This window comes from Nelumbo lutea, chromosome 2 (assembly GCF_056320005.1).
Source record: "Nelumbo lutea isolate HS-2025 chromosome 2, American lotus-T2T, whole genome shotgun sequence".
Lineage (NCBI taxonomy): Eukaryota > Viridiplantae > Streptophyta > Magnoliopsida > Proteales > Nelumbonaceae > Nelumbo > Nelumbo lutea.
Window position 1 is genome coordinate 74022061 of NC_142685.1, and position 27800 is coordinate 74049860.

The following is a 27800-nucleotide window of genomic DNA, read 5'->3' on the forward strand; positions in this document are numbered from 1 at the left end:
TACAAGACTATAAAGACCATTGGAACGGGTTCTGCACTGACTAGATCCGGGGTTTCTGAGGAAAGTAACAAGCCTTTTGATTACTTGATTAATAATTATATTGTGCTAAATTAATTATTAATTATGTGATTAATTAGATAATAATTATAATTAAATACATTATTCAATTGAATCAAGCTCTTTAATTAAATAACTTTAATTAAGCATTTTAATTAGGACAAATAATAATTATGAATCTTATATGCACTTGCCTATTTGAATCCGAATTCTATCCATCTTGGCCGAATTCGAAGATCGGGTTATCAACGCGTTGAGTCATGACTCATGAATTACAAATTCGTATTCGTTAAGTAATCTCATTCATCACCGGATTGACACCTGTCACACTCAATCCCTACTTTGTTTTTTGGTTGAGGCAGATCGATCCCTAAATACCCGATTCCATTCGCTTTAATATATGGCAATTCATTTACAAATTTACCCCTACTTTATTTAATTACAAGTTTTGATTGAAGTGTGTTTGTAGAACCCAAAATAGTAAATATATCTCGATATATATAATCTCAGTCCGTTTAAACAATTGTTTCGTCAAACCTAAAACTACTCTTTTTCAAATCTTCGAGGCATGGTCTTTTGTTCGCCACCAACAGCGAGTTCATCGGTCGCCGGTGGTGTGTTTCTCCACCAAGGTATCCTGCTCTCTCTCTCTCTCCTATTTGTTTCCATTTTTAACTTCGTGACGAAGAAAGACCTGCGCATACAAAGTCAAAACCAGAATCTACCCTCTCCCGTTCTCGAATACGGATTTGTGTATGCCTTCAGTTCAGACTTCAGACGCTTATTATTTATTTCTTCTTTTTGAATCCTTACTTGGTACAATTTCAGCGTCGAAGAACAGTCGAGGAGAGGGGCAATATTTCAGTTCATGATTGGGGTGCTTACTCTTCCATCTTTTGTCGCTTCTGCTTTCGCAGAAAATGGTAAAACTCTCTCTCCTCTCTAGTTTTGGCATTCTAGTGCTCTTGCTTTTCTTCTCTATCTAGCCCCCTGGACATTAGTTTTTCTTTTTTTACTCAAATCTTATTTATTTGCTTTCTACTTTTTCCTTTTGGGAGTGGCTTATTTGTTCATTCTTTCATTTGAATAAGGAAAATTATTATTAGGGTTTTGAAGGATTGATTTCTTGTTTGTAACAGCCAATGTTCAAAGGGACGATGTTGAACTTGTTGCTGTCGATGGCCATTTTCTTTGGTCAGATACTTGTAACCATTTCAGTATCAGGTTTGGCCTCCATCGAATATATTTTGAAAGAGTTTTTTTTTTTTTTCCGAATCTCAAATTAATGAAAGAATCTGATATTGAATTGCATTGCATTGGATTTATTTTGTCAAATCTAATTCGGGCATAAAAAGGAAAAGAAAAGATTTCTTCTGAGTTAATTGGTGCTTTGTATCCTATTATGCTGTATAAAATATGAGAGGATTGTTCCTTAGAGTTCCTTCTCTATTGGGTATGGGTATTCTTTTCTTATTATTAGCATCCAGTGCTATGATAATAAGATCATAAATAATATGGTTTAACCACATTGATTTGCATGTAACCCATGTCCTAATAAATTTAGTGTTTGTAGAAAGGTGTTTTTGTTCTCTTTCATTTCTGGTAGGCAAAGTTGGCATCTAGAGGCATTTCTTGTTATGATTATGATGAATCAGTTAGCTGAGTCATCAATTGAAGGGCTGAGTTAGCTAGTCAATCTATGGTTGTTTTTGCATCCTATATTAACAAATGTGCTGCTGCACTTGTCTTTCTTTACTTGGAAGGTTTAACACTTTGTAAAGTTTGGTTCATAAAATTGATATTTGGCTCTTGCTTGTTTGCTGGTAAGTTTGTGGGGTGAGTTGGTCGGTGGGAAAGTTGACCGACTTTCCTCATTGTTTGGAAAATCATGTGGGACCCACAATAAGTAAGCTTTACCTTGGGTAAGCTTTTTGGTCACTTACCCGGGAAGACTTACCCTTCTCCCAAGTGGGTACATTACTCTTCCACAGGGAAGGGAAAGTGGCCAAAATTAATTGGATTAAAATGCTCCTGTGAAAAGAATATGGATAAGTGGTTGAGGCAAGGTAAAAATGGTAACAGAGGAAAATCTTACCTGTGTAATTTCATGACAAAAGAACATGGGTAATTGCATTTACATGGGTGGATACACTTCCCCGGGTAAGTAACTTACCTGCAACTGAATGAGGCCTTGGGCTGTTCACAAGATGGTAAAAATCGACCAAACCAGCCAAATTGGCCCGACTCGATCGAATGGTGGTTGGTTTCAGTTTATTATATATATATATATATATCCGATTGATAGGTTCGGGTTTCAGTTCATGAACTTGTAAACTGAGTAAAACTGACCTGAACTGAGGATATATCAGTGGAAAACATTATGCAGCCTAGCCTGTTATATGGAAAGTGATCTCTCTTTCTCATCTAGTCATGTTCCACTTCCCAATGCCCAATCAAAATTCAAAAATACAAAAATCCTTTTAACCTAACACAAGAAAGTGAACCGTGCAACACTGCAAGTCTATCTATACTCCTGGCACCTACCCCTATGCATATCCCTTACTCCAAGGCACAGTACAAATGTGAAGTAGTATCTATACTCTAATATCCATTATTCTATTTTTTATTGCTTTATGTTTTGATTTTTGAATAAAGTATTCAGACAATCAAATAAAGGTTTTTTATTACTTATAAAAGTGATTCTCCTACAGATTTTAATTGTATGATCAGAAAATGGCAATCTGTCATTGGTCATTTTCATATGGAGCCCCAAGAAGACTGAAAAAATAAAGAATGAATCAAGGAATCAATCAAAACAAAAACGAAGAGATCTCAGTTCAGTTTAAACTGACCAAACTGAGCATCCAATAGCTACTATCAAAGGCCAGTTTTTGCTGCTTTTCGGTTGGTTTCAATTGGCATAATAGTCAAACCGAGATATTTGGTTCGGTTGACAAAATTCTGTGCAACTGAACTGAACCGAACCAAACTGACCTGTGTACAACTCTAACAAGGCCTAGATATTATCCGTCAAAAAATATTGATATTAGATGCTCTATGTCAGAATCTTCTTTTACTAATGCATTTTCCAGGGTACAGAAACACATTTTGAGAATTATATGGGACCTAATACCTATGGCCTTGTTCAGGCTTGTCCGCCGGGGGGGAATGCTCGTTTTGAGAATTCAATTGCATCAGATAAAGTTCTATTATAGAAAATTAAAGAAAAACTATATTCCTAGCACAAAAAAAAATGCAGGCTGGGATCGGCAATTGTGAGGGTTCAGGTTCAAATTTAAGAGTGGTCACATTGTGCAAAAAATGGCAAAAGTAAAAATAAAAAGGTATTAGGTGTACTATGCTGTAACATCATTGTTTGTTAGCAATGGTGCAACATTTACAGTCTACAATTCTTTTTTTGGTTCTTTCTTTGAAAAGCATGTTTATTAAAACATAGAAAGTAAATAAGGAATTTTTTTGGTCATTTACATTCATGTTCCTACGGCCTTGCTGTTTTTGGAAACTCTGATAATGTTAACATTTCTATGTCACAGATATTCACTTGGGGAATCCCACTTTGCAATTGACACCATTGCTCCTTCCTGGGTATTCATCTAGTCGTGGTTCTAAAGACATGGTATCATGTGGGCGTGTTCATGTTACTGGGCTTTCAAGGTTGAAAATCAAAAGTTATGCTAATGCATTTCGCGTTACTTTGACACCATCAGTTGTAATCCCTGACAAGTTCCATGGCAAAATTGGGGTTTGTTTCCACCAGTAAGTGACATCTTTTTTGATGGGTAGTAAGTGAAATTATCTTTTATCTTATTTTGGGGTTTGATGTTCCTCCTTTATGAGTATTTTGTGCTGACAGATTGGCCAACACTTTTATTGGGCCCTTTTCTTTTTGATCAATGATTGCCAAATTTTATTAATAAAGAAACACTAAGGTGTCAAATATACAATCATTTAAGTGGAGATAAAACTTCTATCTCCTCAATTATATTCTTACAAATTTGCCCAAAACATTTGATCCCTTCTCACCCCTTGCTTTGCTAGGTTATCTGCAAAACTGCTTGTTTCCCTTTGTTCCCGTTGAAACTCTTTTTTTTTTTTCTTGTTTTTGCAGCCAACCTATTGCCAATTTGGAATCCGCTTTATTAATCAACCTATTGATGTTCGGACTCCTTGCCCTTTGCACACATTCTAGTATTGCCATTATCTCAGCCCTTAGGGAATCTCCATTGAGCTTTATAAAGCCTATTGCAGGTGGTATCCACAGTCACACTGAACTAGGCAGATCCTTCTTTGAAGAAGTCCTTGCTGTTTCCCTCCACTTTCTTGTGATGTCATCAAATGTAAAGGAGGAAAAACCCTTCAATGATTTGATCATTTCTTTTTTGAAAAGTCTCCAATGATTTGATCATTGTGCCATCTTTATGGTTATGCTTCCTTTAATTGCCTCCATGCTTCTCTCTTTATCCTATAAATTCTTGCACTTCTTTCCAAGCAGTCCACATCTCCACATTACTTTTCACCTTTTCTTAGGCCATACAAGCATTGAGGGAAACTTCTTGTATTTTCTTATTTTAAGTTGTTCTTGTTGGGTTTTAATTAAATTATTAACTTAGTGTATTATGGGCCTTATTTTTTCTTTTTATTTTATTGCCACTTGAATAGGGGCAGATTTGTAATTGTATTTCTCATTAGTTGGCGATTTATACAAAGGAAGTAGGGGGTTGCCGGTTGCCCTAGTCTTCTATCATCATCATCCATGCCTCTTCCCAACTCCTCACAGAAAAAAATGATATCACCTGCAAATTGTAGCCTGTGACTACCACCTCAAGCCTTCCTATCCTCCACCCTACAGACAAATTCATCTGATCGGCCTTAATAATCATTCAACTCATCACCTCTGCAATTAAGGTGAAAAGGAAGGGAGATAAGGGGTCTCCTTGTCTCAGGTCTCTTGAAAGAAATCTGTAGCCACACCATTTATCAATATTGAGTAGTGCATTGAACTCAAGCAACCCTTAATCTATGCTTAGTTTGAGGGGGAGTGTTGAGTTTGTTGACAGATTGGCCGGCCTCTTATTAGATCATTCTTTTCTTATTTTAAGTTGTTCTTGTTGAGATTTAGTTATATTGTTAACTTAGTGGATTATGGGCATGATTTTTTCTTTTTCTTTTACTGCCACTCGAACAGGGGCAGATTTGTAATTGTAATTCTCATTAGTTGGCTGACATATACAAAAGAATTGGGGGGTCATCCTAGTCTCCAATGATTTGACAGTTTCTCCCAATTCTCCTTTCTTCTTTCTTCTCCTACTCCTACTTCTGATTTCCATTACTTTTCGTCACTTTATTTTTCTGATAATTAAATATTCTTGGCTGAAATCACAAGTTTTTAAGACATTTTGGGTGTTTTTTGTGGGTGCCAAATGGGTGGGTTGGGTTGGGTTGGGTTGGGTGTGGGTTGAGTACCAACCTCCCCATATTGACCCATTGACCCATTGCCACCCATCACAATCCACCTTGACCCTGACCTACCCTGAGCCACCCATATGACCCATTAACCTAATGCAAATATTAAGAAAATATAAATATTATACCAAATAAAACTATAAGTATTAAAAAATTTGCAAAAAACAAAAAAAATCACAGAAAAAACAATAAAAATTGCAGAAAACAAGGAAATTTTGAAATATATATTTCAAAAATGTAGAAAATGCATGAAGTACATAAATTGATAAAAATTCAAAATAAATATATATTTCAATTGAAAAATTATAAAAAAAATAAAAACAAGAATTGTGTAAAATACCTAAAATCATAAAAATTTCAAAATTCATATATTTAAACAAAAAATAATAAATTACAGAAAAATATTTAAAGTATAAAAAATCAAAATGATCATATACTTCAGCTAATACCAAAAAATATAAAAAATGATGCAATATGTAAAAATTGCAAAAAAACATCGCCTCTTCTCTGGTTCCTGTAACTGGTGGCCATGCCATCCTACATCTGGCCCCATGCCAGAATAAGAATAGGGGAGAAGGAAGAGTCAGAAGACCTAATTGGTGGGGTGGTACCAGCGGCAGCAATAAAAAGAGTAAGAAGAAGAGGGGTGGAGGAAGTAGATCTGAAATTTAGATTGGTTGTATTGGCCGGTGGTGGCGATAAGAATAATAAGAAGAAGAGGGGAAGAGGAGGAAGTAGATCTGAAATCTAGATCGAAGACGAGGGGAGGAGGAAGGGTAGAATAATAGATTTGAAACTGATATCTGATACCGGCGGTGGCGATGAGAAGAGGAAGAAGAGCGAAATCGGGATGGAATACTGGTGATGGCAAGATTAGTGATTTCGACGGCAGCAAGATTGGTGGTATCGATTGCTGCAGCCATCGAAAGTTCCTCAAATTTTTCCAACTTTTTTTAATGCTTGCATCAAACCCTAAAAGCTAATTAGGTAGATGACTGGTGTTAACTTTGACTCATGGGTACCCTCAACCCAACCCCACCCTGATCCTTTTTCCTTGATCCAAATGAGTCACTCAACCCATAATGACTCTTTACTAAAGTAGGTGGGTTGCCACCCCTAGGTGTTTTTTATGGCTGAATTTATTATTCTGGTGGATATTCATGTCTCATTCTTGTGTTGTTTGCAGGAATGCTTCACTTGGGTTATGCCAATGTACAAAGGATGAATGGAAAGCTATCCAAAAGGGATCATGTAGCACTGTCATGTCACCATATGGGAATAGATATGTTGATGTGAGATTTAATGATGGAATATCTGGGTCTGTCACGGTTTCTGTTGAGGAAGGTTAAGCTCATTTATTTGAAAGTTTTTTGCTTTTTATTTATTCTTTTTTATGTTTTCTGCATTGGTTAGTTTGGTTTAAGGTATGACTCTAATGCTCACTTGTACTGCAGAGTTTCAGAAATGGCGTATCCTTTGCCTTGCTCTTGGATTTATTTTACTGCTTTTGGCACCAATTGTCAGTAATTGGGTGCCATTTTATTATAGCAGTTCAATGGCTATTGGAATCTTCCTTGTCATTTTGATTATTCTATTTCAGGTATTTTGGTGATGATAGGTTTAAGTTTATGTTAACAAGGTACTTGCTTTATTTGGTGTCTTTTTATTATGCATTATGTTGGTATTATGTTTCCAGTGATAATTCCCCCTCAAAGGGGTCTGAAACTTATATTTCTTTTCCTTTTTTATGGCTAATATCATGAGATCAGTCTAATGTTGGTTTGGGAATTCTTCATGTTGTTTTTCATTTCTGCAAATATTTTTCCTGTAATTTTGAGCTATGTTGGAGCTCCCACATTTGCAAATGTTAGGTTAATTTGAAGTCAGTACTCTGTTGAGTGTTTTCTTAGTCATTATACTTGTTGAGTTTCTTATTTAGGTGTTGGGTTACTTGTATGTATGAAATCATCACTCTATATTAGTTTTTGAATTAATAAAATTTTACTATTACTCATAAAAAAATACATTTAGATCCTCTCTCTCTCTCTCTTCCCTCCATCCTTTTTATCTTATTGTTTATCTCAATGTCATGTTTTTGGTAATACATTTCCTGCTAGGTACGAATTTCAAATTTGATACTGGATGCAGCATCTAATCAGTTAACTGCTTTTTCATGTTGACATAGGGTATGAAGTTATTACCAACTGGCAGGAAAAATTTCTTCTACCTCACTCTATATGGTTCAGTGGTAAGTTTTTTGTTTGTTTGATGACTTTACGTTGTTATATTTTTTTTGGTAATTTATGATGCCAGATGTTTAACTAGAGTACTGTTCTCTCATGTCTTATTTTTTGAGACCTTACATGCCTTTGGTATTTTCAGGTTGGGGCTGGATCTTATATTGTACACTACTTATCAATGCTGGTCAACTCTGTTCTTGTAAATTTTGGGCTCAGTGAAGAGATGTACAACCCTGTAAGTCTTTTTCTTCATGTCTGCCCTTCATACAACTACTTACATAATTAGCCCCTTTAGCTGGTTTGGATTGTTTATCCTTATTTCCAATGTCTCTTGCTGTGCTTGGATTTGTTTTAGTTAAAAACCATATTTTTGTTGGCTACTTAATGAGGAATATTCTAATCAATATTGTAAGAACTAGGTGGCTAACCTGACCAGTTCTTTTGGCATATAGGTGAACCTTTTTTGGACCAAGGTTGAATTGGTTGGACTTATTTTATTTATTAGGGGTTTTTATAGTTCCGTCCACCCCTAGGGTGGAGCTAAGATTTCTAGGTGTGGACTGAATCTTGCCTGTGGATTGATGCCAAATTCACGGGCAGGACACGGTTTAGGGGGGGCTACTAGTAGACTAGGAGGGGGCTGCAATTTCAGATTTCTGAGGTGGATTGCAGTCCACTTATCCCTATTTATTAAATATTTTATGTGTTTATGCTTGTGAAGATATATCTTAATGTACATTATTAGTATAGACCTTGGTGTACAGTATAGTATTTGTTGGTTTGAGTGGTTAAGTGTTGGTGGGCTTAGTTTAACTTTTATGTTTAAGTTCCTTAGTCTATTATGAGCCTTTAGTTATTGGGCCTAAACATTATTTATTTTTGTTTATTATGTCTAGGTGTCCCATCACTAATCAGGGGCATTCTAGTCCTTTCGTGTAGTCTCTAGGGCCGGCTGAGACACTATTGCCGCCCCATTCTCAAACCTCTTCTCTTCTTCTTCCTCTTCTGCTGTTCTCCAGCAAACATGGTATTAGAGCACCATTCAGCTTGACTAGTTACAACTAGCTTCCTTCTTCTTTTTCCTCTTCTTTATTTTTTTTTTTCCTTCTCTCTTATTTCTGCTACTGTGAAGAAACCCTAGGACTGGCCGTAGACAACAGCAAGGTCTGTATCTAGGGTTTCTCTTGGCTGTAGGGACCAAGGGGAGTTTTTCTCAGAAGCTTATGCCCTACTAGTGGTTCCGCAGCAGTTAGTAGCCATTCGGCTGCTAGAGAGATCTGTGTAGAACATATCTAGGTTGAAGGACTGAGTAGACAGTCCTGGTTGGTGTTTGGGAGATTGAACAAATTGTAGAGGTGGTCACAGTCCAGGTTCGACCTCCAGAAGTGGTGCTGTTTTTCAGTCCAGAATCTGCTCTCAGCCGTAAGTGGTGTTGTTTTCAGCCCTGAAGTGCTTCAGTACAATTACAGAGGTGGTTTTGTTCTCAGTCTAGAATTTTCTCAGCCGCAAGTGGTGTTGTTTTCAGCCCATAAGTGCTTCAATACAGTCAAAAAGGGTGTTTTCAGCCTTGTAACAGCTCCGGTAAGTCTGAAATCTATTTCCTTGTGTTGAGATTTCAGTTGTGGCTACTGTAAGAGGAGTATGTCTTCAATATCAAGTGAAGTATCCTATAAGGACAATATGATTGGTGGGAGGTCTTCAAACCTGGAAAACCCAAATCTTCAAAGCTTGCAGATCACTTGTGTGTTGTTAGATGAATTCAACTCCAGAGAATGGTCTGTTTCAGCCAAGCTTTTCATTATTTCTCGGGAACTTATGGGTTATTTAGATGGACAGAAGAAGGAACCAAAAGAGGATAATGCTGATTACTCAATCTGGCGTAAGGATAATGCTACTGTTATGTCCTGGCTGCTTGCCTCAACGATTCCAAGAGTGGCTAGGACTGTTCAGCACTTCCCTAATACCTCTAAGATTTGGGAGAAGGCGTCTAAAACCTATGGACAAAGAAAGAACAATGCAAGAATTTATAGGCTAACCCAAGATATTGTTGCATTGAGACAAGGAGATATGTCTGTTGCAACTTACTTTGCAACTCTAGAGGGACAATGGGAAGAACTTGACCATCATCTTGTACTTGATTGGGAAAATACAAGAGATAAGGAGAGGCATGATAAACAAGTTGAAGAAGGTAGAGTTTTTAAGTTCTTGGCTGGCCTTGATCCGATGTATGAGGGCTTAAAATCCCAAATTTTGGGAAGGGATGAAATTCCAGATTTACATCATGTTTGCTATCTTGTAAGGAATGAAGAGGTTAGAAGGAAATAGATGCAAGTTGACACCCAAGTACACAGCCTATTGAGCATTCAACCTTGATTTCTTCAACCCCAAAAGGGGGCAAACATTCAAACAAGAGGCATCTCAAGTGCTCTTATTGTGGAGGTGACAAACATTTGAAAGAGACATTGGATTTTTTATTCTCATCTGAAACCAATTGCATTAAGGAAAGACAAGAAGCCTTAGAGGAGTCAAACAACAAGTGGGAATGTTGTCATAAGGAACAGTGGTGAGACCCCAAAGAACACATTGCAGTTGCACCTCCTCCTATGGGACAGGCAACTAATTCCCACACATCCGAGTCCTTTGATTTCACAACTGATGAGGTAGAAGTCGTTAGCCGGGCCATGGTTCGTCTAAGGAACAATTCTCTTGCTTTCACCTCTTTTGCCAGATCAAGTATTGTTTTTGCTTACAGTGTAACTAGTCCTATAGAGTCTAATTCTTGGATTTTTTATTCCGGTGCTACTGATCACATGACACACATGTCTTCTTTATTTTCTTCTCATCACTTGATGTTTGGCCAAGATAAGATGAGAGTTGTTGATGATTCTCTCTCTACCATCTTTGGGAAAGGGTAGGTTGACCTAAGCAAGGATCTCTCTCTTAAATCTGTTATACATGTTCCTAGTCTTGCTTCCAACCTCTTATCTATTTCTAAGCTTACCAAGAATTTAAACTGTAGCATAACCTTCTTTCTTACTCATTGTGTCCTTCAGGACAGATTGACGAAGAGAATGATTGGGAGTGGTCATGAGTCTGGAGGTCTCTTACATTTGTGGCATGCTAGACTAGGTCATTTACCTTTTTTGTCAACGCAAGGATTGTTTCCTGAGTTGTTCAAGTGTGTTTCAAGTCAAAATTTAGTTTGTGAAGTGTGTCAGTTGTCAAAACAATGTAGAACTCTTTATTCAATTTCTAGTAATGAAATTCAAGCTCATTTTGATTTGGTTTATTCTGATGTTTGGGGCCCTTCACCTTTTATTTCTATAGATGGCTTTCGTTACTTTATCAGTTTTATTGATCATTGTTCACGATGAGCATGGATCTACTTGTTAAAAGGACGTGATGAAGTGCCACGAATAACCATGGCATTTTGTAAAATGATTGAAACTTGGTTTGGCAAGAAAATTAAGCAATTCTGTTTAAATAATGCTGTTGAATATTTTGAAAACTCTTTGAATCTGTTCATGGAGGATGCAAGCATGTTACATCAGTCATCTTGTGCTAGTACCCTTCAACAGAATGTGGTTGTTGAGCGCAAAAACATACATTTATTGGAGACAGCTCGAGCCTTACTATTTCAACACAAGGTTCCCAAGCACTATTGGTCTCAAGCAGTCCTTACAACATTGTATCTAATAAATTGGATGCCATCTAGGGTGTTGGGTATGAGAACTCTTTTCTCTGTCCTTTGTCCTAACCTTCTAGATTTTCCTCTTCCTCCTAGGGTATTTGGCTATGTGTGTTTCATTCATGTTAAGGATCCTAAGAAGACTAAGTTGGATCCTAGGGCTACTAAAGGGGTCTTTCTTGGGTACTCTCCCACACAAAAAGGTTATAAGTGTTATGATCCAGTTACCAAGAAAAAATATGTCACCAAGGATGTGGTGTTTTTTGAGTCTCATTTCTATTTTTAGTCTTCCAGGAATCCTTTTCAAGGGGAGACTAGTGGGATAAAAGAGGATTCTTCTACTCCCTCTTTTTGTGCCTTTTTTAGCCTCGGATCTTCCATATTCTTCTCTTGATCCTCCTGTTTTTAGCAGCCCAGGTAAATCTAGTGAGACTCCGATTGAACCTGTGATTGCTCCTGATGTTGAGGATGTGACTGATAGCACTATACTCTGGCTCCATTGGTGTGGGAGACTCTCTGAGAGCAAAAGTTATGACCTTGCTACCAATGTTTTAAAAGCGCAAGGCGCAAAAAAGGTGCAGGGGCCAATTTGCGCCCAAGGCGTGCGCCTTTTTGAAGCAAGGCGCAAAAATACAAAAAATGCTAAAAAAATAAAAGTGTCAGAAAATTCAAAAGATAAAAAATTAAATATAATATTAATAAAAATATAAACTTAAATTTTAATATAAATGTTTTAAAAATCTATTGTCTATAATTAAACTACATAAACATAACATGTAAAGCATATTCAAATGAGAATTTAAAAATAAAACCAAACTTATAAAACATTTTCAATCATGTAAAACCCACAATCTCTTTTTTCCCTCAATTGCATTACTTCAAGTGGCTAATGTGATGTAAAACATATTATATTCCTGATTCTACGAGCCACCTTTTTGCCATTTCTAGGGGTAAAATAGTAAAGTTCATAGTTTCAAATGGTGGAGACTTGCTCTGTCTCAAATTTTCTAATCTTTTCAAAGTCTCTATAAAGTGGAAAATCCGTTCTACTTCTTTTCAGATTTTAGACCTGAATAATAGCTCTTTGACTTTTCAGACATCAGACTTCATATGTGTGTCTGACATGGGCACTTCATTCATTTGGATATTCCATGCAACACTGATAGAAGATATCAAGACAGTGAAAAAGAGAAATTTTAGTATACCTTGCGGGTACGCACAATTAGGGATATGGGGTAGGCTGGCACCTTCCAACTCATATTAACTAGGATTAACATACAATATCGTTTCTTCGAAAAATGGAGGCACATCAGCACCACAATGTTTTTTTTTTTGAAAAATGTTTTCTCAGACCGTGCCTTGAAGTCGGAAAGGTGTGGTATGAGAAAACGCCCTTTTTAGTGTTTTCTTGTTTTTGCTGTTGCTAACAACAGTATGCTTACCTGGCATATCTATGTGGCAGCAACAGCAATGGCTAAGGTAGAATTAAAAAACGACATTGGTTCCAAAAAAACACCTCTTAGAAAATGACAATGGTTCCAAGGGTTTCCATTAGGGTTAAGTCAACCCAGATGAAAATATAATCCAGATATTACAAATTTACCCTCATCAGGAGGAGAAATTGAGTTTCTTCTAACTAAATCTTCTCAAGTCTATTCTGGATGCATCATCTATTAGGGCCTCCATTAGGGGACAACTGCTTTTTCTGGTTGTATGGATTCCTGAATGGTTGAGCCAATGTTTTAAAATGTGGGAGGCATATTCCTGGAGGTGCACCTCTACTTGAGGCACCCCCAAATTGGCCTGAGGCACATGCCAGAGGCTCTGATGCTTCTGAGGCATGCTACCTCATGCATGCTTCATGAAGAAAAGAAAAGAGAATGGAAAGAAAGTTTCAGCTGAGGGTTCTGCCCCCAGATTCCCTTAGCTAGGGGGCCTAGATCCCCCAACACCTTTCTGATACATACCAATTTGATTTTTTTTCTTTTTTTGTGCTAGGGGTCTTCATTCTTCTTAATATAAAACATTTTTCGTAAAAGTGAAACAAGAAAAACAAAATGAGATCCACCTCCTCTTCTTCTTCGTCCTCTTTAGGAATCTTACGCCTCTTACATTCTGAACTATATGTCTCATGCCTCCAAGTTGTGGAATGCCTTTCATCACACCTCCATGTTTTAAAACATTGGATCTTCATTTCTTGTATCTGCATCACACTAGATAATTATTGATGCTTGAATATTTTAGTAAGTTCCAGTAAGTTTTTTTCCTATATTTCTTCCTTTCTGATTAAAGGGGATTCTAATTGCTTTATCTTTTTTAACATGATTTTGTGACAGGTTTATGTATTTGCGTTGGTAGGAATTATCCTTGCGGGAGCAGGACTAGGTTACTGGATTGTGCGAAAATTTGTTATTTCAGAAGATGGAGGTGTGGATGCAGCTATAGCTCAATTTGTGAAGTGGGCAATGCGCATCATGGCAATGACCTTAATATTTCAGGTAGACTTATCTTTACATCTTCTTACTGAACAAAGAAAGAAAACCCTTCCAAGTTCATGCTTGTTTAAAATTATTATTGATATTGAAAGCGTAAAAGTCAGACTTTTATCACTATGTTTAATTGTTAAATGCTTGGATAATGAGATATTTATGTATGGTAAAGTATTTTAATTTATTAATATTTCCAAGGGTAATGGATTGAACTGGCTTAAGGGCCAGCCCATCAGAAACTAGGGCTTACCTTGGGCTAAAATGTACCCTTGAAGTTGTGTTTGGGCTGAACTTGGATAACCTTGGCCCAACTAGGCTTGGCCTATTTATATAGTCGTATTTACTAGTAATTAAGCACATGCATTGCACTTCAGAAATTTTTTTCATATTAATTACTTAAATTTTAGATATATCATAATTAAGATAAAAATGAAAACTAACAAAAGTAAGAATATGATTAAAAATAAACTTAAATGCTTGTAGTAAATGTGCATGTGCATTGCATGTGGACATTTTAAATTACAATAACAATTATTATTACTATCATTATTATTATTTATTTTTATTCCATTTTCCATAAATAAAAATAAAATTTATTTTAACAAATATTTTTATTTATTATGATGAATATATAACATTATAAATGTTCCCAAATGCGACAGAATTTTGTATGTTTTCATTGTTTGTGTTGTATCTTTTTTAAATATTTATTATTCAATTGTGACATAATGAGTTTCTTTGAAAAGTTGGATCATTGATGCTAACTAAGAATATGGGAGAGGAGGGGAAGTACTGGCTAGCGGGGAAATGGAGACTGGAGTTGATCATTGAAGCCAAATCTTTCCTGTTCGAGCAGGGAAGGACAAAGGGGAAGGCTCACTTGAAAATTAGAGAAGGGAGCAGGGCGACGATTCTCCTACCAGAGGAGGTCTGTGTGTGGTTGAAAGGTTTTGTAGATGGAACTGTTAATTCCTTACAGGAAGAAGGTTGGAGAAACTCGTTGACCTGTGAGAGTAAGAGGTTCGAATCTGTGCTAAAGAGGAATGGAAACGGATGGTTCATAATGGTTACCGAACTCTCTGGTAATAACAAAAGGCAAGTGTTGTGTATTCCGGAAGGCCAGAAGCAGAGAGGGTGGGCTTCCTTTGCTTTTAATCTTTAGGCTTTTCTCTTGGAGGTCGAAGGGAGAGTGGAAGAAGCCCTTGGCTTGAGGGATTGTAATCATTATGTCCTGTGTAATCAGGTGCCTTACTTTAAGCATTACCCTGAAGTTTTGGTGTCCAGCTCGACTGTCCTCCGACAAGTAGCTTTGGAAGAAGGGAGAGGGAGCTGGGAGAAGAGGGTGGTCCTAGTGGCAGACAAGGTGATGGAAGATTGGACGAAGGTTTTAGAAGTAGTTGCAGAGAGGTTGGGATTAGATGAAGATGTACTATTGCTGCCTTTTGCTGAAAAGAAAGCTTTATTAGATACTGGAGATAAGAAACTGATTTTTAGTACATTCCTTGTAGAGGGAAGTTTGATTCAGGTCCAGAATTGGGCTCCAGTTTGCAACGAAGTTGAATCTAGAGCCGACAACTTCTTGATTAAACTTCTCGGTCTTCCTTTCAACCTTTGGAATGATCAAATACTGAGGAAAATTGTTAGAGCGTTGGGTGGAGTTCTGTTGGAGGTTAACTTAAGAAACTTGAGGGATGTGGAACTTAAGGTTGCTGGGATCAAGCCGGAGAACTTGCCGCGGGCCTTCGAAGTTCTCTCAGAAGGTGCTTGGTACAAGGTCTGGTTAGCTTCAGAAGATGAAGCCTTTGCTCAGGGGAAGACGAATAGAGGTTGAAGGAACTGGTGAGTTTGTAGGTTGGTGTACACGTGGCCTTCAGGAGTTGGCGGGAAAGCCTGGTGCATGTCGGAAAACAACAGAGGGAGGGGAACAGTCGCAGGGGTGCCCCAACTCTCGAAGCTTCCCTATTAAGGCTTCTAATTCAATTTTTTTTGAAGAGGGGTTATTTAAAGAGGGTGGCCCGTCCTATGCTGACGTTGCTAAAATGGGAAAGATTCGTTTGTGCTCATAGTCTTTGTTTGAACCGGCTTTAAGGAAGGTTGGGCTGGACAGGTCAGTGGGTGAGCCTTCACATGGTTTTAAAAGCCCACGTGACGACTTAAGTCATCACGTGGGGCAGGGCAGGCTTGGGGCGATGATAGATGGCAACATTTATCTATCATCGTCTAGGTCTCGCCCTCTCGACTGTGGAGGGGCTAAGATGGTGAGCCTTCACATGGTTTTAAAAGCCCACGTGACGACTTCATCACGTGGGGCGGGGCAGGCTTGGGGCGATGATAGATGGCAACATTCATCTATCATTGTCTAGGTCTCGCCCTCTCGACTGTGGAGGGGCTAAGATGGCGAGCAAGGTAGAAGGACGTCGTCCTCTATGCTGGGTCCGACGGACAGCCTGTGACGCGCAAAAGCACAACGTTCCTGATCACCCGAACCCGCACTATTTGAGAGGTAGAACAGAAGAGAAGGACGAGGCTGACCAAGGTTGGATAAGTTGTGGCTTAGATTCTGACTATGATGAAAGATCGGAAGCCTGTGAGAATTTAGGCAGTGCAACAGATGAAGCTCTATCTAAAAATCAGAACAAGGATCCTTTTAGCCTGGATTGTTTGTTCATAGGGGATTTGGTGGGGGAGGGAAAGGAGGAGGGGGAGGAGCGGGTGAATGATCTTAACCCAAATCTGGTTGAGCCCCCCTTGCTTCTAGTGCTTTACAAGAGGCCGAAAAGGAGGTAGCTCGGGTCTACTCAGAGCTAAACAAGGGCACCTCAGAGAGGTACATACTTGGGTACAACAAGGGGTCATTGTGTTGATACAGCGACATGGATTTTCTTTCCCCAACTCGGGGAGACAGAGTGCTCCAATTTCTCAAAAAAGAAAGTGACTACCACTCCTTTGCCTATGCTCTCTCCTCACTTCTCTGCCTCAGGTAAATCTTTCAACTCTGTTGATACAGTTTTAGCTACTGATGAGTGCTCTGTGTCTCTTGTTCCAGATTCTCTTCCCAACCAAAAGTCTGAAGCCCTTGGTCTGAAAGCCATAGTGCGTCTACAAGGGGGGAAGTGGGTGAGGAAACTTGTAGAGAGACAATAATATGGGAAATCTTAGAGAGCCTTTTGGGTGAAGTGGAAATGAAGGAATTGCAGAGAGGGAGCCTGGAGGGGACAGAAAGGGTTGTAGTTGGAGGTAATGTGAGAAGGAACAAGAAGTTTCTTGGGAGTGAGGAGAGTGCATCTTTAGAAAAAGAGGAAACTAGTGGGGAAGAGTCAGTTGTAGAGTTTGTGAAAAAGTTGGGGTGCAAGCTGAAGAACCCAAATGATCTAAAAGCCTACATGCAAGAAAAAGAGGACAACAAGATGAAGATTAGAAAGCTGAGTGAAGTGGAGAGGTTAAAAAAAGATATTGAGGGGGACAAGAAGTTTGAAGTGAAAGGGGTTAGAAGAAAAGGGTCTAAATAGATCTTGGAGGAGTTATGGTTAAGGCTAAGAGTTTTCAATGAGAATCCTAAGTTGGAATGTGAGGGGGTTGGGCAGCATTAGGAAGAGAACAACAATTAAAGAGGCAATTAAGAAGTTTAATCTAGATATGGTAATGATTCAGGAGTCCGAAAGAATGGATTTTGATTGCAGATGGGCAAGGAGTGTGTGGAGTTCTAGGGGTATAAAGTGGGTGGCTTCTCCCTCGTGGGGTACCTCAGGAGGGATTGTGACCCTGTGGAAAGAAGAGATACTCATAGGTGTGGAGGAGCTAATTGGAGATCATTTTGTCTCCCTAAAGTTTAGACAGGTGGACGATGGATATGAATGGGTACTAATAAATCTGTATGACCCCAATGACTATAGGCAGAGGGAGAAATTATGGGAAAAATTGAGTGACATTAGAGGCGTCTGGAATGGACTTGGGTGTGTGGGAGGGGATTTTAAGATTTAAGGAGGAAACCAACAACCCTAGACAGACAATGACTACAAGTATGAGGAAGTTCAACCAATTTGTGGACTCTTTTGAACTCAAAGAACTTCCTTTCCTAAATAATAACTTCACTTGGTCCAACCTTCAATCAAGGCCAATTTGCTCTAAGTTGGACAGATTTCTGTTCTCAATAGATTGGGAGGAACATTGGGGCAATATTACTTCTAGGGCTCTCCCTAGACTTACTTCAGACCACTGGCCTATAGTGTTGGTCAAGGAGGAAATAAGAGGAGTTGGGCCTACCCCTTTCAAGTTTGAAAACATGTTGTTGACTCATCTGGGTTTCATGGAGAAGATCAGAGAGTGGTGGGAGCAAGCTAATCCGGTAGTTGATTGGGAGGGAATGAGATTCCACAAGAAACTCCAATACTTAAAATCACAATTAAATGAGTGGAATAGGCTGGAGTTTGGAAGATTAGAAGAGAGAAAACAAGTTATGGTGGAGCAAATCGAGGATTTGGATTTGAAGGAAGAGAGAGGCTCCTTTGGAGAGGAAGAAAGGAAGTTGAGATAGGTTTTGAGGAGGCAGATGGAGGACATCTTGGTTAAGTAGGAAGTCAGTTGGAGGCAAAAATCTAGGTGTAAGTGGCTAAAGGAGGGAGACAGAAACACAAGGTTTTTCCATTCAGTGGCAAATGGGAGGAGAAAGAAGAATTTCATCTCTAATTTGGAAGTTGATGGAGCAGTGTTGTCCCACCCGACAGAAATTGCGGAGGCTCTAGTAAACCATTTCAAATCTATTTTTAGAAGGCCTATGAATGGGAGAGTGTGGTTGGAGGGTTTAGATAGGCCGACTCTAAGTGCAGAGAAGAGAGAGTGGTTAGAAAAAAAGCTTGTTATGGAGGAGGTAAAGGAGGCAATATTCTCTATGGATATGACAAAAGCTCCGAGTCCAGATGGGTTCACAATGGCTTTTTACCAGGATTGTTGGGATATTTTGGAGAATGATCTTAGATCGGTTTTTGAGGAGTTACACAGGAAGGGTGTAATAAACCCGGGCTTGAACTCAACTTTCATTGCCTTAGTCCCAAAGAAGAAAGATGCTTCTCAACCAAAGGATTTTAGACCTATTAGTCTGGTGACTAGCTTGTACAAAATCATTGCAAAGGTGCTGTCTCTTAGGATAAAGAAGGTGCTCCCCTCTATTATTGTACCCAACCAAGGTGCTTTTGTGGAGGGAAGACAGATCACCGATCAGATTCTCATTGCAAATGAGAGCCTTAGGAAGTCAAAGAAAAAGGGAGTGGTTTGCAAATTGGATTTGGAGAAGGCTTATGACTTGGTTGATTGGAAATTCTTGATGGAGGTGTTGAGGAGTTTTGGTTTTGGAGACAGGTGGTGTAAGTGGATTTAGGGCTGTGTTAGGACTTGCCATTATTCTATCTTGGTGAACGGGACTGTGGTTGACTTCTTTCCTTCGTTGAGAGGTCTAAGACAAGGAGATCCTCTTTCCCCTTTTCTTTTCACCCTGATTGTTGATGTGTTTGAGAGATTGATCAATAGAGCAGACTCGAGGAATTTGATAAGAGGGTGGAGAGTAGGAAGGGAGGAGGTTCCCTTAACACTTCTACAGTTTGCAGATGATACTATCCTTTTTTGTGAAGGAGGGAACTTTAATTGAGTCCGGAATCTAAAGTTGACAATACAACTCTTTAAGCAGAGTTGTGTGACGGGAGTGAATGTGAACGAAAGGGACCTAAGGGAATTTGCAGGTGAGCTAGGTTGTGCAATTATGGATTGGCCCCTGACATATTTGGGCCTCCCTTTAGGAGATAATCATAAGAGAGTAAGCTTTTGGGCTCCGGTAGTGGAGAGGTTTGAGAAGAGGCTAGCGGCCTAGAAGAGAAATTTTCTTTCTTTGGGTGGGAGAGTCTCTCTCATTAGGTCTACCCTAGCTAACCTACTTGTTTACTATCTGTCAGTGTTTAAGATCCTCTGAAAGGTTTCAAATCTTTTGAAAAAATTAACAAGGAACTTTCTCTAGGAGCCTGGAGAGGAGAAGAAAGATCATAGGGTGAGTTGGGAGGTGGTCACTAGGTGTAAAAAACTAGGAGGTCTTGGGATTGGTAATTTCAAGAAAAGGAATATAGGTCTACTGGGGAAGTGGTTGTGGAGGTTTTCATTGGAAAGGGATAAATTGTGGACTAAGATTGTGGCTAGCATTCACGGGCTTGAAGACAATGGTTGGGATCCTGGAATCTTGGCAAGGGCTTCAACAGCTTCTCCTTGGAAATCCATTCACAATCTACTTCCAGTTTTCTCCCATTAGATCAGGTATGGTCTAAACTCTGGTAACCGAATAAAATTCTAGGAACAACTTTGGGTCGGGGATTCTCCTCTGAAAGACCAGTTTCCTTCCTTGTATGCTCTATCAGATTTGAAAAATGAACCCATATCTTCTTTCTTGGTCCCTTCAGCCTCCACTTTTGGCTTTGGATGGAACCTTGGCCTGCGTAGGGCAATTAGGGATACATACTTGGATAGCATGGTAGCTCTGCTAGCCTCCCTTGAGGGTGTTTTCCTAAACCATGCTAAGGAAGACACCAAATTTTGGACCCTTTCTAGCTCTGGTACCTTTTCTTGTGCTTCATTCTTTGAAACCTTAACTCAGCCTCCTATCCCCTTGGGGTTGTCCTTTCCAGTTAAGGAAATTTGGAGCAGGCCTATTCCTCCTCGGGTTTGTTTTTTTTTTGTTGGAAAATTTTCCTGGAAAGAATCAACACTTAAGACTTACTTCAGAGAAAGGGACCCAACTATTGTCTACTTCCTAATAGACGTGCTCTTTGTAAAGTTGATGGGGAATCTGGCTACCACCTCATGGTCTCTTGTAAGGCAGCTACAACTGTTTGGGAGTGGGTTTTCTCCCATTTTGGGTGTTCTTGGTATCCTCCAAAGACCGTCCAAGGTTTGTTTTCTCCTTTTTTCAGTTGGCCTAAGAAGTGAGGGAAGACTATGTGGAGGTGTATTTGGGCAGCGGTATGTTGGTCTTTGTGGGAAGAAAGAAACTCACATTTTTTCTGACAAGGAAAGAACTTTGGAAGAATTGTTAGATCGAATCCTTTTAAGAGCTGTCCACTGGCTAAAATCTTTGGAGTTGTTTTCAGATTTTCCTGTGGATGACTTGCTAAGAAACTGGAAAGAGATTGCTTCCATTGCTAGATACAAGATGATTCTTTGTCTGTTTTGGTCCCCTCCCCCCTCTGGCTTTATAAAGCTGAATTTTGATGGCAACAGTGTAATGAATCCAGGGCCCTCTGGGATTGGAGTCGTCTTCAGGAATGAGGAAGAGATTGTTACTGCTTTATTCTCTGGCCCTATTGGAGAAGGTGACTCTCTTAGGGCTGAGATCCTTGCAGCGCTTGAAGGAATTCGAAGAGCAAAGGAATTAAATATCAACCGTTTGTTTCTGGAAGGTGATTCGAAGTTGGTGGTCAGTTGGTCGAAGACAGAGGACAGTGGTTTGTGGAACTTTAACAATGAAAAAAAACAATTCTTATTGCTGGGTAGGGACATTGAGATTCAGTACAACTGGGTGAAGAGGAGTGCCAACTCATTTGCGGATGGGTTGGCCAAGCAAGGAGTAAACAGGGAGTTTGTTTTTTGTGCTAGCTTTTAATAATTTTCTTTGCATTCTCTTTGTTTTTTGTTTTTGGGGTGCTAAGTTATTTTATCTCCCCCTTTGTATCCTTATTCCTTCTCTTCTTTTAATTTAATGAAGATGGTGTTATTGATAAAAAAAAGTTGGATCATTGATCCACCATCTAGATAAGAAAATAGCTTTATTTTTGGATTTTTTTTTAAATTATATATCTTCTATATCATATAAATAGTTTTTACTTATCATACTTATTTTTTGTTTGACACAGTTAATATATAATTTTTTATATATTCTTTTGATTACTTTTTTATTATTTAAAGATTAATTATTTAACTATCATATCATCAGTTAATGCATTTGACCCAAACCACTAACCCACAACCCAAAATGGAAAGTAATTTGATTTCTAGGTTGACACTAAATTTTATATTACATTTCCATGATTGATAATGAATGTATAAGACCCAGTATTTATTTTTATGAATATATAACATTAGATATGTGCCCCAATTTTTTTTCTATTTTTATTTTTGTTATTATTTATATTTTCTATTTTTAAAAATTTTATTCTTTGACTATGACAACATTTCATTTATAGGTTGATTTTAGCTTTGGCATTCCATTTTCATCCTTAATAAAATTACTTCTTACATTTCATACACACTTTTGTTTGGTATAAAGAATATTCAATATTAGATATATCCAATTCTTTTTATTTCTTGTATTATATATTTTAAATTTTTATTATTTAATTATGACATTATTTATTAACCCATTTGAACCATAATGGTTGAATTGCTTAACCACCATTGGGAGGGAAGAAAATTGTTTTGTTTTCAAATTATTTTTCAAAATATTTATTTTCATAATATTAATTTTTTGGATTTAATAAGAGAATATACCTTAATATGAGATTTAATCAGAGAGAATAGGAAAATAATTTTATTTCTATTTGGTTTTAAATTTTACATTCCATTTTCATCATTAATAAAATCATTTCTTATTTATCATACTTATTATTGTTTAATATGCCAAATATATGATGTTAAAAATGATTTCATTTTTTTAATTTCTATATTTTTCATTTTATCTATTTTTGAATTTTATTATTTATATGTGACAACATGGATTGGCCCATTTGACCCGAAATGGTTTAATTTCCTACCCCTGCCTAGATGAAAACACTTTTTTTTTCGGTAGATTTTAAAAGTATCTTTTTATGTTATTGGATTTATTAATTTTTTATGTATGGATTTAATTAATAGAATTTAATGATGAGAAGAAATAAAAATGCCTTAAATATATGATTCAATGAAGGTGAATGCAAATTAATACCCTAAGTGTTGGATTTAATGAGAAGAAATTGAATGCATTGAATATCTTATAATTGTCTCTTTTCAACTCATTTAATATTAATAATTGATTACCCTTTTCCCCTCATTTTTTATCAATAAATTTAAATATGGAAGGGTGAATTTTGTCCTAAAAAAATTCCAGAAATATTATTGAGGCTATTCATGCTTTTTAAGGTAGTATAGATTGTATTGTAATATAACTTGATATGTTGTATTCATAGCATATTTAATTATAAGTTCCTATACTGTGCAATGCATTACCTATAAATATATGATATCTAAGTTATGCTGTTTTTAAGTTGGAAGGTTTATTGAATACATAGTTCTTGTGAGTTTGGACTAGAATGTCAGGCTGGGTTATGGTCCAACACCAGGGTAGTTAAATCACTGTAATGCCTGAATTTTAACCAATCATGTGAAATGAATCTATTAACTGGTATTGACAAGCAATGCATGTATCCCATGGTAAATATTCTGTTCTTCTTTAGTGTGACCCTGTGGCAACATAATGGAAAAACAGCAATTTTTGTAACTGATCCCACGTAGGGTGCGGGGACAAGGCTTTGTGGAGCTGAAAGACATGCTTCCTTGAGCAGATTAATTTGACTGATCAAGAAAATAAGTGCAATGCTGTTTCTTCTTATATTTTAAGTATTTTTTATATTTTTTATATTTTTTATTTATGATAAATCTAATTGTCCTTGTATTTGTGGGAATACCTAAATCCTAAAAACCTTTTGTTTGAAGATAGTGAATTTTGGCCTCTGAGGCATGTGGATCTTTTGCCTTGATTTGGAGAAGATACTAATTATATTCTGGTCTTATACTCTTAAACAGAGCACGCTTGATATTCCTTTAGCAATGATGGTGTTGGCTTCTGCTTCTGTTATCTGCCTCATTATCCGTTCTCTTAACTGGCGGCAACCATCATTACGGTAAGTTCCATTTACATGGTGTTTTCCATGTGCGATGCACAGAAGGCAATCTACAGATTGATTCACTATAGTTGTGCACATCTCAACTACAGATTGACCTTAATCTACCTCAGTAATAGATTATTTTGTGTTTGGGAAAAAATTTAGAATGATCCAGAAAGTTCTATAAGTTGGAAAAGGGTGGCCAGTGTTAATTGAAGCACTTAGGGTGTAACTGGTTCTAGGTAATAGGCTGCCTAGTAGATTTGAAAATAGGCATTCACCTAGACCTTTTCTTTTACTTTTTTGTTTTGTTTTTTAACCACAAAAGCTCCGTATGTTGTGCCCATTGCCCATATAATCTTATCTTCATGTAGATTTCAACCCAATAGTGCTCTCCCATGTGCAAAACAATGCTCTCTTTTTCCAGGCACCTTTTATCTTGAAATTGCAATTGGCAATTTGGCACTGCAAGGGCTGGGGGGAAGTTGGATGGGTAGTGGTCTGAACAGGGGCACTAACACCTCTAGCCTGTGTGGTTACCTTTATGCCACCTCACTCCAGTCTCCAGGTTTTCTGACAAAATTGGCCATAATTCCTTTTTTTCATCAATAACTGAAAATAAATTCATTAATGAAATAAAAGATAATACAGAATACAAAGGGGAGATAAACTTTCTTAACTCCCTGAATATATTCAAGAAAATAGATTACAACATGGCCCAATAAACATTGCTTCTTCCCACACTTTGTTTGGTCAATGTATCGGGCAAACAGTTTGCATCCCTCTTAACCCAATTCAACTTAACTTCCATTCCTTGTATCAAGTATCTAAACTTCCTTTTCTCATTGATATAGCCCCACCATCCCCACTTCTTTCGGAACCAGAAAATTGGCCATGATTCCTTTTTACAATGTTTTGTTTTTTAATTTTTTCTAGCAAAATTTAAAGGAAATCCTTTCTGTCATCCCCAAGGCAAGATGCTCCTCATATTTGTTTTAAAAGGGAGGAAAGGATGATGAGATTAAGTTTTAACGGGAGTGTTCAAGATTCTTCTAGTGTAGCAGGGGTTGGAGGTATAATCCAGGACAGAGACGGGAACATATGTTGGGCTTTTAGAGGACTGGCTGGTTGTGCTAATTCTACAAAGGCAGAAATAATAGCAGCCCCCATTTGACTTCGGTGTGCTAAAATGTTAGGAATTTCCTCCCTAGCTATTGAAGGTGATTCAGCCAATATGATAAGATGGCTAAAAGAAAAGGACAGTGGGCCTTGGAGTTTGGCTCATTTCTTGGCAGAAGCTAGAGACATCTTGGACTCAATGCAGGCTAAATTGAACTGGATTCCCAGGGAGCTGAACATTGTAGAAGATGTGGGTTAGCTACATCTGGTGCTCAGAGATTGTTTTTTTAGTGATAGTGATCTACCTTTGTAACCTCTTTTCTGCTTTGCATTGTTGTACATTTTCTCATGTACCACTTTTTATTAATAAAATCTTAGTCACCTTTTACTCAAAAAATCCATTATATTGTTCTGTTGCTGAATTTATTGAACAATTAGTGCTGACCACCTGCATGTACATCTCTTTGGTCCCTTTTTTGTCTTTTATTTTCTTGGTAAGCAAAGTCCAAGGACCCAGTAACAGTGAGACATTCTCATTTACTAGTCTTTTTTTGTTGCTGGGTTGCTTATTTCAGAATATTATTCCTCAATTTGGAGTTATGATAGTATGCTTTCATGCAGGAATAAACTAAGTCTTGGGAATGGAAGCCTGTGGTCCAGGAGGAATGGACATGCATATGGAAATCATAACCGTGCCGAATTCCTTAGTAGGTCCACTAAGGTGGGATCTCGAAGGGCAATGTGGAATACCCCAAGGAGTTCTTTTGCTTGGTCCAACTCTCCGACCAAAGGTACGCATTTGGTTTGTTCCTTCTTAAATTATTATTTTCTTGCATTTAAAGCAAAATTTCTGTGTACTTCATTTCCTATTGGTTTCTATATGAATCAATCAAACATGATTCCAAGTAAAACAATTTAGAAAGCGCATTGACAATGATGAAGCATTAGATGTTACCATGGACTGGAGATGATTCACTTCTAACTTCTAAGTTCCTCGCATTGTTTGGTGTGTGCATCCTTTGCTCAACATGCATCAGTACACATCCTCTGTTGCATAAAATTCAAGGGAGACAGGTTCTGGTGGCTTGTTCTGGGCCTTCTTTTTGTTGATCTTAGTGCAAACACTTCTTCTGAACTATCATTAAAAATTTTACTCCCATAAATGCAGTCTTTGAGATGTTTGGTTCCTAAGCACATCATGCATGCATTCCATTCGGGATGTTCAACGGAACCGAATTTCTTGCACTCTTTACAGGTGATTCATTCTTTTGTAATTTTCATGTTCCTCTTCGGATGTTTCTTTATGATTGTAGGTTTGGCCTTTTCATCCCCTCCCAGAGGAACAAACCAGCAGGATTATTACTCAACCTTTCACAAGACACCAACTCGTAAGAGATTCTCAAAGAAAGAGTGGGATGATTTTACACGGGAATCAACTAGGCAAGCTATTGCTGAATGGGCATCCTCCCCAGAATTCACTGATTGGATTATTGAACATGCTGATCGAGTACAACTCCTTCCAGAAGACAGTTCAGATGACAGCATGGAGAGTGGATCAGCTTCCTCCGAAGAGACTATGGTAGAGAATGGCAATGGGTTCAATCTCTTTAAATGGTACTAACTTGTTAATTTCATCATAGTGGGAGCCTTTCTTTACAAGAGATTGTATATAACACTTGTAACAAGAGTTCTGAAATTTTAGACTAGGTGTCTTCCCTTTCAATTAATAGGTTACATACTCATTTACTTACAGCCAGCTTTGTGTGGCGATTTTGTGGAATATGCATTTGCTTGTTTTTTTTTTAAACAAGCCCTTGAAATTTTTTTTGTTTTGTTTTGGAAGCAAATATGAAATAAAGGTCATAAAATGTCTGACTGAGTATAGAAAAAAAAGCAAATGTTGAATGGGTGAGAAAACTGGTAAGGTTATTATTAAAAAAGAAGATATTTCAAATGATCTAAAGAGGTTCCAATAGGTGATAAAAATAAGAAAAAGTAAAGTAAATAGCTTGGTTACATGCAGACGAGCATTTATAACAGTAATGCTTGCAGCCAAAAGAAAATTATAAAACTAATACAAACATATGAACAGTTGCAAGTTGAAGGTGTATCCATTGATTTTTTTTTTGTTTTTTTTTTTTTGATAGGTGAAGAAGCACAGAGACTAAAACTAGTGCAAAGATATGAACAGTTGCAAGTTGAAGATGTATCCATGGATTTTTTTTTTTTTTTTTTTTTTTTTTTATAGATAAAAAGCACGTGTATTCAATTATGTTGTAAAATTATAGACACAGGTTTATCCGTGGCATGTGGAATGAATAGAATGGAGTTGGTGCATATTTATTGCACGGGGCAGTCATTATCATTTGTATTGCGCTGTACGCTGACTTGTATCAAACTATTAATCGAGATTTTTTTATCAAAAAGAACTATTAATTTGAGTTGGCAGAATTGGTTTAATTCTTCCAGCACATTTCTCACTTCCACGCTTTATATCTTGTGGTAGAGTTTCTTTTCGCAGAAACACTTGATAATTTGCATCAAAACGATAGAAAATTTGGTGGAGTTAAGAAGAATGCTTTTTTATTTTAATAATTGAAATTTATAAATTGCATGTGATGTGATATGTTTCTTAGAAATTATAATGGATCCAAAATACTTTTAAGATTATATAGTTCTATAGGAGTTATTATGTGGAACAACCCCCTACTTTTATTTTTATTTTTTCTACGAACCTACAATTTTACATTTTTCACAAGGTTTAAAGCATCGACATGTAACGGCCCGTAATGGTTGATACGTATTATTTCGGGAGCTCTCCAATACGCCCTTA

General features: G+C 37.5%; 1 protein-coding gene across 4 annotated transcripts; it reads left to right on the top strand.

Moving 5' to 3' along the window:
• Positions 1–457: 457 nt before the first annotated feature.
• LOC148871527 (guanosine-3',5'-bis (diphosphate) 3'-pyrophosphohydrolase, putative (DUF2215)) lies at positions 458–27459 on the top strand. Of its 4 annotated transcripts, none has more exons than XM_088970733.1 (13): positions 554–689; positions 886–980; positions 1197–1281; positions 3612–3834; positions 6728–6885; positions 6996–7141; positions 7727–7789; positions 7924–8016; positions 13806–13967; positions 23769–23866; positions 25574–25758; positions 26281–26581; positions 27115–27459. In XM_088970733.1, exons 2-13 carry the CDS (start codon positions 978–980, stop codon positions 27116–27118), a joined length of 1521 nt encoding a protein of 506 aa, XP_088826859.1. In that variant the 5' UTR covers positions 554–689; positions 886–977; the 3' UTR covers positions 27119–27459. The 4 variants fall into 4 exon arrangements, with proteins under 4 accessions (XP_088826861.1, XP_088826859.1, XP_088826860.1 ...); XM_088970734.1 differs by having other exon boundaries at positions 25589–25758; XM_088970735.1 differs by lacking the exon at positions 27115–27459 and having other exon boundaries at positions 458–689; positions 25589–25758; positions 26281–26930.
• Positions 27460–27800: the final 341 nt, after the last annotated feature.